This window comes from Macrobrachium rosenbergii, chromosome 13 (genome assembly GCF_040412425.1).
Source record: "Macrobrachium rosenbergii isolate ZJJX-2024 chromosome 13, ASM4041242v1, whole genome shotgun sequence".
Taxonomy (NCBI): domain Eukaryota; kingdom Metazoa; phylum Arthropoda; class Malacostraca; order Decapoda; family Palaemonidae; genus Macrobrachium; species Macrobrachium rosenbergii.
Window position 1 is genome coordinate 28,641,413 of NC_089753.1, and position 10,654 is coordinate 28,652,066.

Genomic DNA, 10,654 nt, shown 5'->3' on the forward strand with positions numbered 1-10,654 from the left:
TTACCAGAGATGTTAACATTATTACCACTAGTAGATCTAGAAAAACCTCATGGGGGAGTCCACCAGTTTTCTTATTATACATATATACATATATATATATATATATATATATATATATATATATATATATATATATATATATATATATTATCATTAAGATTACTGTTGTAATTATTGTTAAAATTTTTTTCTGAAAATCTTATTATTTCTATAATAGATTTTTATTTTTTCCCATTTTTATATTTCTCATTTATGTTATTATTATCTAAATCTTCAATATTATTATTTTGTCACTATTTTTCATGCGGGGGCAAGTGCCCAGGTCTCCCCCTCACCCCGGATCCGCTAGTACTTATTAGAGATGTTAGCATAAATACAGATACAAAACACGTTATCACATTTGTACCAGAGTTTTTCTCCTGTATGCTGGTAACAGCTTCAGCAGGTGTTACCACAGTATCCTTGCTATTTAAGAGCTGGGACAGTGGATACAGAGATACAGAGATACAGTCCTTGGGTCATGAGAAAGTATGTCAGGTCGGCTATGCTTTCAACGTGAGAGCTGTTTGCGGTCTCTGGGGCTTACTTTCTTGTTACTTGGTCTCTGTTCTTTGTCAGGCTTCAATTGGTTCTCGATACAATGCAGCAACTGGGCCACTTCATTGAATCTCAGACTGGAATGTACACCTCTTTGGAGGATTTTTTTCAGGGCCGAAAATTGGAAAAAAAAGGTTTTTTTTTTGTAATGACTCATTATTTTTTCCTCTCTCAACCTCTCCTTCTTCCTCCTGCCCCCTCCTCTCTCTCTCTCTCTCTCTCTCTCTCTCTCTCTCTCTCTCTCTGACCTCTCCCTTTCTCTGTCTGTCACTGTGTGGTTTCAAGATCTCTCTCTCTCTCTGATAACTAGGATCCTGGGATCCACACTCAAGCACACACAGAGGTCCCTTTACCGAAAATTTCCTCCGGAATCGCCGGAGGTTGCCATTATTACTCTGTGTTAGTTGGTCGTCTAAATTTCACGAGCTGATTAGCCAAAGCATCGTCACATTGAATTTACACCGAATAAACTACATTTCTTATCTGAATACTTCATTTCTTTTCAATCGTTGTCAAGTGGTTCTTAATATTCTGTATCTGGGCTACCGACATCGACTTGAGGTGTAAAATATCGTTGGCATAATTTTTTGCTTCCTGTTTACATATTGTTTTACATTAGTTTTGGCATGGAAGAAAGTACAGAAAGGTTACGAAAACGTTTTCATTCCTTATAATTAACGTTTGCAAAGAGGCAGTGAAAGTAATCTACCTATTCACGTCGTGGGAACTCGCCAGGTGAGACCATATCTCATTAACATCGTGCGTCTTATCTTCTGTATATATATTTGTATAATTCCCACCCGCTTTAGTTTTCTGTAAAAGAAAACTATTGTGCCGGCTTTGTCTGTCCGTCCGCACTTTTTCTGTCCGCCCTCAGATCTTAAAAACTACTGAGGCTAGAGGGCTGCGAATTGGTATGTTGATCATCCACCCTCCAATCATCAAACATACCAAATTGCAGCCCTCTAGCCTCGGTAGTTTTTATGTTATTTAAGGTGAAATTTAGCCATAATCGTGCTTCTGGCAACGATATAGGATAGGCCACCAGTGGGCCGTGGTTAAAGTTTCATGGGCCACGGCTCATACAGCATTATATCGAGACCACCGAAAAATAGATCTATTTTCGGTAACCTTGACTATACGCTGTAGCGACTGTAAAGAAAACTCGATTGCCCCGAAGAAACTTCGGCGCATTTTTTACTTGTTTTTAGTAGACGCGTGGATGATTTTTAAAAAATGGACATTCCTTGATGATCGTCATGGAAAATATACACCTGCCTCCAGGAAAGACGATGTTAGGTCATAGGGCGAGATCCTAATTTAGTTCAGCGCCTAAGCTCTTTCGGTAAGACACTACATGCACATCGATTTGAAAGCTACAGACTTTCAAAATAAAAGATAAAACTTGCTCTACTGAAATAGGTGTTGTTCAGTGTCATAAAACATTGTTTTAAGAAAAAAGTATATACAGCTTTTTGAGACTATTACGACATAAAGGCAACAGAAAGAGAACTGGAATAAACCTCTCTTCTATTGTTTTTTCCGGTCTTTTCAAGAGACTGCGACAGTTCCTGTGACAATCAGCGTTGTGTTCTTTTGTGTCACTGAACAGAAATTGCGTCAAAGTCCTCCCATTTCAACGAAAGCTTTTCCCGAAAGGATTTCAATCGACGGTGCTTTTACTCCTTTCTAAGAGATCGTAAGGTTCCTGTCGTTTTAGTTGTACGATAAGAATCACAGTTCGAATATTATAATGGAAAGGGATGGAATATAGAATTTAGACCATTGGCCAATAAGCGCTGGCACCGATGAGATCATTCAGTGCTGAAATGGAAATTGAGAGTAAAGAAGGTTTTAAGTGTAACAGGAGGCAAACCTCGAAGTCGCACTATGAAACAATTGTTAGGAGAGGGTTGAGGAAAGCAAGATGGAAAAAAGAATATGAACAGAGATACAGTAAAAGGAATGAAGGGGCTGCAGCTAGGGACCGAAGGGACGCAGCAAAGACTATGCCTGTATTGCACCGAGTGAGGTACACTGACGGTACTACCCCCTGCGTGGGGCGGAAAAAAAAAGATAGAAATTTCAAAGGTGCATTGCCGAAATGAATAGAACACCGACTTGACTTTTAAGTTTTCAGCTAAAATTGCAATAGAAGCCAAATGCCAAGATAAAAAGTCAAGACTGAATTGAGATCGATCAAAGAATTACCTGAACCTTTTTGTTTTTTTAGTCAATCTTTCGGACGTCAGTGTAGTAACGATTAATGCCACAATGACAAACAGATGTACAAATATTAAAAAAAAATTGAAAAAGTCGTCATGGCGTCCAAGATGTCTCCCACTTTTAGACTAAGTCAATCAGAAGTACACACATATACTTCTCTTTCTCTCTCTCTCTCTCAATGTACTTTATCATAAGAGAGATGAGTGCTTATTTTGCAGTTAGGTGGATAGTCGGATGGTATAGTAAGGTAGCGAACAAGGACTTGGCTAACATGACCCACGAGCTGCACCACTGGACCAAGGAGCCTTAAATAAATAAATAAATAAATATATATATATAATATATATATAATGTGGTCTCTCTCTGTATATACAATATACATGCTTATATAATTTGGTCTACAATTAACTTAATGTTAAATCAAGAACCCAACATAAAAAACAGTCTAAACTTAAAAAAAAAAAGATTAAAATATGAAATTAAACATAATCCAAGCGAACCTCAGTTCAGGCCTCCTTGAGTCCTAGTTCCTCAGAGAATAAATCCGAAAGTCGTTCGTTGCCATGGTAACCGACGACGTCACGCGCTTGAATTCCAACTTCGGCCAAGGCAAGAGGTATATAAAGGGCGGGACTCTAGAGGCAGCATCACTTCGCCCCCAGCAGCCTCCCAGAATGGCCAGTTTGAAGATCTTCTTTGCTATCCTCCTCCTTGGTGAGTCGTTTTTAGGTGAATCGTACGAGAGAATTTTAAATACAGTAACACTTGGACTTTATATACTTTAAGTTAACGGATTTCTGTGCTTATCTGCAACATAATCATTATTTTTTGCTTGGCTGCCATTTCAGAGGTCATACTTATTTAAACAGATCTAAATTGAATGCTAATCATACTCTGAATATAGAGTTTAGGCCAAAGACCAAGCACTGGGATCTATGAAGTCATTCAGAGCTGATATGGAAATTGAGAGTAGATGGGTCTGAAAGGTGTAACAGGAGGAAAACCTCAGAGCAGTTGCACTATATGAGATATTTGTTAAGAGAAGGTGGATAGCGAGATGGAAGAAAGATAATATGAACGGAGGTACAGTAAAAGGGATGAAAGGGGTTGCAGCAGCTAGGGGCCTAAGGAAGGGACGCTGCAAAGAACCTTTAGTAATGCCTACAGTTCACCCCGTGAGGTGCCAATCATAAAAGCAGCACAGGTTACTTTAGGAACGATGTGGAATTGCTGTTAGTTGTAATATATCTAGAAAGTATTCAAGTTTAGGCTTTAAAATAGTGTCTGCTGAGTTGAGGTGCTATTGTGCGTATATTTTTGGTGGCATTACTATTCATTCAATATTTAGGATGTTGGAACAATTAAATTGTTAAATAATGCACATTAGCTTCACTGCCAATGTAGTTTTTCTTAATATACGGCTCACGTTAATAGGAATAATTTTAAACCTCATAACTGTTCGTCATTATTATTATTATTATTATTATTATTATTATTATTATTATTATTATTATTATTATTATTATTATTATTATTATTCGACTGGGTGGTTTTTATAGCGTAGGGTTCCGGGTTGCATTCTGCCTCCTTAGGAGTCCATCACTTTTCTCATTAAGTGCGTTGTTTCTAGTAGTACACTTTCCTGCATGAGTCCTGGAGCTACTTCGGCATCTAGTTTTTCCAGATTCATTCTCAGGGATCTTGGAATCGTGCCTATTATTATTATTATTATTATTATTATTATTATTATTATTATTATTATTATTATTATTACTTGAGAAACAAATCCACACTTATATATGGGTGGGGAATCGAACAGATTCCAGAAAGTTCTCTGCACAGATTTATTTTTAAACATATTTGTACCTGTACATAACTGTGGATTTATTTCTCAATTTCAAGACTCATGCTACTATGAGCATTATTATTATTATTATTATTATTATTATTATTGCAGGTCTTGCCGTCGCGCATGACGTAGAAGAACCCGAAAGAGTAAGTATCTAAAGTATTTGTCTATTACAATGTTCATATCAGGTTGATCATTGGACAGAGGGACCACAGATATAATCTAGGAATTCCAGAATCATTACAATATGTGACACCTCGCATCACACGCAAGGAAAATAGGTCTGCCATTCCTTTTCTAAGCAACAATTTTTGTATGCACCGACTTATTTCAGCTCATAAATAAAAAAGGACATTGATTATCTTTTCAGTAGGGCATCTGAGAGTCTAGAATTGATGTTGTCTCTCTCTCTCTCTCTCTCTCTCTCTCTCTCTCTCTCTCTCTCTCTCTCTCTCTCTTTGCTATTGCCATCCAGTTTTCTTAGACACATTAATCTGAAGTCCCTTTTAATTGTCTTAATAAAAAATGGAAATGTTACAAATCACAGCAATTAGATGTAAATGAGTTAAAATGACATAAGATAAAAAAGAATTCTAGTGCTTTAGGTTATTATCATTATTATTATTATTATTATTTAGAAGATGAAGAACCCTATTCCTATGGAAATAGCCCATCAAAGGGGCCACTGACCTGAAATTCTTCAAAATTCCAAAGAATATAATGGTGTTCATTTGAAAGAATTAACAGAAGATAAAAATTGGAAATACAGGAAGAGGAGATCATTTACTATGAATCAGTAAACAAGTTCACTTCAAATTACAGGAGAAACGAGGAGTTGGTGTCGGTGGAGGCTACAGCGGAGGCCACGGGAGCGGAGGCCACGGAAGTGGCGGATACAGCAGCGGCGGAGGAGGATACGTCATCGTTGGTGCTGGTGGAGGAGGTGGTCACGGTCCCTCAGCCTCTGACATCGCCAACCAAGCAGCCAATCAGGCTACTGCTGCCGCTGCTGGGCTAGCAGGCGCAGCTCAGGCTGCCTATGGGTCTGCTGCCAGCAGAGCAGCTTCTGCAGCCTCGGCAGCTGCTCAGAAAGCCCTGGCTGCCACGTCAGGCAAGAAGGCCCAGGCCGCGCAGATCACTATCGCTGCCCAAGGGGCGCAGGCTGCTGCGTTTGCCGAATCTCTGAAGGCCAAAGAAGCCGCAGCGGCTGAGCAAGAGGCGGAGAACACTTACAATTTAGCTGTGGCCACAGCCAACGACCTCGCAGCCGCCCAGGCTGAAGCAGAGGCCGTGGCAGCCCAGACTGCCCAGGCTCTGCGCGCCGCCCGCCAGGTCCGCAACTCTCAGGCTTCCATGGCCCAACAGGCGCAGCAGGCTGCCAATTCACTCAACCAGCAGCAGAGCCTAGCTCTCAACGACCTGCAGGAAGCTGAACAGGCAGCTGCTCAAGCACAGGCCGCTGCCTCCAAGGCCATATCAAAGGCTAAGAACAGCCACGGAGGATATGGACATTAAGATGTGGACTTTTCAAGTGTTAACCTAAGGCTGTATAAACACGAACCATTATTATTATGTTGATTAAAGTACATTTAATATACCTGCTACAGTTTCATGCAACTTCCTTAATGCTTTACCTCACTTTGTGGCCAAAAGAAGGGGCAGAATTAAGTACAGAATATGAAGAAAGTTATCGTGGGCTCATGCTATGACGGAAGGAAGGACAATGATAGTGGTATGAAACCGTGTAAAAACTGATCACAAAAGTGAAATAGGCTCTTTCTCGAAATGTTACAGGGTTGATATTATTATTATTATTATTATTATTATTATTATTATTATTATTATTATTATTATTATTATTATCATTATTATTATTATTATTATTATTATTATTATTATTATTATTATTATTATTATTATTATTATTATTATTCAGAAGATGAACCCTCTTCATATGGAACAAGCCCACCACAGGGGCAACTGACGTGAAATTCAAGCTTCCAAAGAATATGGTGTTCAGTAGCAAGAGGTAACAAAAGGTAATTGGAAATACAGAATGGTGAGGGTCAAAAAACAGATAAATTAACAAATTATGATATACTGTGATCATTGCTTCTAGGAAATAAAGAAGCAAAAATGAAACCTTATGCAGAAATGCCTAAAGTCAGTTTAGAAAGTCTTGAGAGAGAGAGAGAGAGAGAGAGAGAGAGAGAGAGAGAGAGAGAGAGATAATTCCTTAAAAAAACGACTGCTTGCGTAGAGTACCATAAAACACGCAGTCTATCACTGGCAAACTGCCAAAATGACTTATTTGTGTCTCTTATGAAAAAGAGTTGAAGTGTTTAAGACGAATCTACCAGCCATTCAGTCTTCAGTAACAGATTCTCTAGGAAGAGAATGATCTCTTTTCCAAAGACCCTCTTTTTAAAGAGCATTTAAGTCTAATTTTTGTCCTTGCCTGTCCCCTCTCTTTTCGCAAAAAAAAAAAAAAGTAAACAAACAGAAGAACATAAGACCGACAAGGAGCATACAACCATTGCAATTTCTTAGGTCATTTGGCGATCAGACAACACTTGGGAATAGCCTAATGAAGTTATTCTAATTAACCTACAGGTTTTCAGTCATGAATACCTAAATCCTGGTTCCTCGTATTTTGATTTTGCTCGCGATGAATTTCTCAAAACAGCTTAAAAGGAAAAGTTGCACTAATTTTTAGATTATAATTAAAAATGGGAAATATTTCCTAGAATCTGAGGGGATGAATTTCTCAAAACAGCTTAAAAGGGAAAGTTGTACTAATTTAGATTATAATTAGAAATGGGAAATATTTCCTAGAATCTGAGGGCTCAACTGACAACTGGTGAAATGTTGGACAATTTTAAACGCCAAAAGGGACATTGACAAAACTGAATAGTTCCAATTATCATCTTCGTCATTATTCGTGGCTGTTTGGTTAACTCAAGAGCCCCAATCAGTTGCCATTATTCTCAAATCTTGGGGTTTGACGTAGGCTCCGTACTATGGTTTTCTGCATTCTGGTTTGATGGTTCATTTGAGCACACACTTTGCATTTGCATATTTATTTTATAGTTTTATTTGTTTCTTAGTTGCGTTCAGATGGCATTAATCTATTCGTATATATATATCTGCCTATCTATCTATCTATCTATATACACAGGTATATATATATATATATATATATATATATATATATATATATATATATATATATATATATATATATATATATATATAAATGAACACATGAGAACGTGTTCCACAGAAATAAATTTCTGACTTACATCGGGAGCGAACCCCGGTTTTCCAAGTGAGGAGGAATTGCTAATTCCTGGAGTCTCACTTGAAAGTGATGTGAGTCAGAAATTTATATATATATATATACATAATAATATATGTATATATATAAATATATATATGTATATATATATATATATATATATATATATATATATATATATATATATATATATATATATATATATATATATATATATATGGTTGGTTGTCGAGTAAAGCGTTACAGAAGATCGATCACAGTAATTCATTATCTACCTAAATAAGAAGTAATACTATAAAGGTGGGAATTGTAATGTTCTCATACAGGGTATGATGTCAGAACACTGAATGTGCCGAATTTTGTATCAATTTTCCACTGCAAAATCCTTCAGGAAAAGCAACAATTAGCTTTTTGCAGTCATAAATGTTTATCCGAAAATTATTATTATTATTATATTATTATTATTATTATTATTATTATTATTATTATTATTATTATTATTATTATTATTCAGAAGATGAACCTATTCATGTGGAACAAGCCCACCAAAGGGGCCATTGACTCTCTAAGTTCAATCTTCCAAAGAATATTATGGTGTTCATTCGAAAGTAGTAACAGAACGTAAAAGGAAATACAGAAAAAAGAGAGATCAGTCATCAGAAAAGAAAAAAATTAATTAAAAAATAGTAAATAATTAGATAAAAATGTAAATAAATAAGATAATACAAGGAGAATAGCTTTAGGGTAGCAATTCACTGCATCTTTGCTTGAACTTTTGAGATGCCAGTTGCACGACGTTCTCAGGGAGGCTATTCCACAGTCCAACGGTGTGAGGAATAAAAACCCTCTGGAACTGAGGAATAAAGGCCCTCTGGAACTGAGGAATAAAGGCCCTCTGGAACTGAGGAATAAAGGCCCTCTGGAACTGAGGAATAAAGGTCCTCTGGAACTGAGGAACTGAAAAAAGGACCTCTGGAACTGAGGAATAAAGGACCTCTGGAACTGAGAATAAAGGACTCTGAAACTGAGGAATAAAAACCTCTGGAACTGAGGAATAAAACCCTCTGGAACTGAGGAATAAAGGCCTTCTGGAACTGAGGAATAAAAACTGAGGAATAAAGGCCCTCTGGAACTGAGGAATAAAGGCCCTCTGGAACTGAGGAATAAAAAGGCTCTGGAACTGAGGAATAAAGGACCTCTGGAACTGAGGAATAAAGGACCTCTGGAACTGAGGAATAAAGGACCTCTGGAACTGAGGAATAAAAACCCTCTGAAACTGAGGAATAAAGGCCCTCTGGAACTGAGGAATAAAACCCTCTGGAACTGAGGAATAAAACCCTCTGAAACTGAGGAATAAAGGCCCTCTGGAACTGAGGAATAAAGGCCCTCTGGAACTGAGGAATAAACCCTCTGGAACTGAGGAATAAAGGTCCTCTGGAACTGAGGAATAAAGGACCTCTGGAACTGAGGAATAAAGGCCCTCTGGAACTGAGGAATAAAAACCCTCTGGAACTGAGGAATAAAGGCCCTCTGGAACTGAGGAATAAAGGCCCTCTGGAACTGAGGAATAAAGGACCTCTGGAACTGAGGAATAAAGGCCCTCTGGAACTGAGGAATAAAGGCCCTCTGGAACTGAGGAATAAAGGACCTCTGGAACTGAGGAATAAAGGACCTCTGGAACTGAGGAATAAAGGCCCTCTGGAACTGAGGAATAAAAACCCTCTGGAACTGAGGAATAAAGGCCCTCTGGAACTGAGGAATAAAGGCCCTCTGGAACTGAGGAATAAAGGACCTCTGGAACTGAGAAGTTCGACAGCGAGGCACATTCACCGCATATTGGTGCTGCTGTTCAGCGAATCTGGTCGCTCTCGGCAGGAGTAGAGTATCAGGGATCGATAATGCAAAAGATAGAGAGAGAGAAAAAATTCTAAAATAAGAAAAATCATTAGCTAGAAAATTTTTCCAGTCCCATACCTGAGAGCATTTGGAAAATGCCATGGGGGTGGGGGAGAGATGGAATTGCATGAGTGGTCACTCCATCCTGGAGTAATTAAGCGTGGGGCTTAAAAGCAAATGTTTCTCTTATTTCCACGAAAGAAACTGACTTGAGTGTTTAGAGCATTACATTTTGTTGCCATAATGTTCACAGTATAGTCTTGTGGGTCATATTTGCAGTGGCGGTATTTTTACAGTGTCTTCGAAGAAATTTTTTTCTGAGAGGCCAATCAGGTATTTGTAGATCGGGAGAACCGTTTAAAACGACTTCGTTAATTTTGGAATCACTTAAAATGCTTTATGAACTACTATAGAATAGAACAGAATAGGCCAAGAGCTGGAACCTACGAGGTCATTCAGCACTGAAATGGATATTGAGAGTAAAAAGGTTTGAATGGTGTAAAAGGAGGAAAACCTCGCAGTTGCACTATTAAAAAATTGTTAGGAGAGGGTTGAGGAAAGTAAGATGGAAGAAAGAGAATATGAACGGAGGTATAGTAAAAGGAATGAAAGGGGTTGCAGCAGCTAGGGGACTAAGGAAGGGACGCTGCAAAGTACCTTAAATAATGCCTACAGTGCACCGCATGAGTAGCACTGACGGCACTAACCCCCTTCGCGGCGAACTACTATAGAGCAGAACGAGGTCATATTCCTCGTCACAGAAGCAGAGATTGTCAGAGTGAAAGATT

At 38.2% G+C, this 10,654-nt stretch overlaps 2 protein-coding genes across 3 annotated transcripts in view; one reads left to right on the top strand and one right to left on the bottom strand.

Moving 5' to 3' along the window:
• LOC136845106 (glycine-rich protein 1-like) overlaps positions 1 to 10,654 on the bottom strand; it is a 154,546-nt gene that overhangs the window by 5,907 nt on the left and 137,985 nt on the right. The gene's annotated exons all lie outside the window — the stretch shown is intronic.
• LOC136844665 (antifreeze protein Maxi-like) lies at positions 3,204 to 6,260 on the top strand. Its single transcript, XM_067113916.1, has 3 exons — positions 3,204 to 3,537; positions 4,781 to 4,818; positions 5,495 to 6,260. The coding sequence occupies exons 1-3, from the start codon at positions 3,387 to 3,389 to the stop codon at positions 6,185 to 6,187; spliced, it is 882 nt and encodes a 293-aa protein (XP_066970017.1). The 5' UTR covers positions 3,204 to 3,386; the 3' UTR covers positions 6,188 to 6,260.

Excerpts from the sequence above, each read along its gene's own strand:
- LOC136844665 (XM_067113916.1), top strand. The coding sequence starts at position 3,387 with ATGGTAACCGACGACGTCACGCGCTTGAATTCCAACTTCGGCCAAGGC. Across the intron at positions 3,538-4,780 it reads CTTTGCTATCCTCCTCCTTG|GTCTTGCCGTCGCGCATGAC; the intron begins GTGAGTCGTTTT and ends TTATTATTGCAG. Across the intron at positions 4,819-5,494 it reads ACGTAGAAGAACCCGAAAGA|GAGAAACGAGGAGTTGGTGT; the intron begins GTAAGTATCTAA and ends TTCAAATTACAG.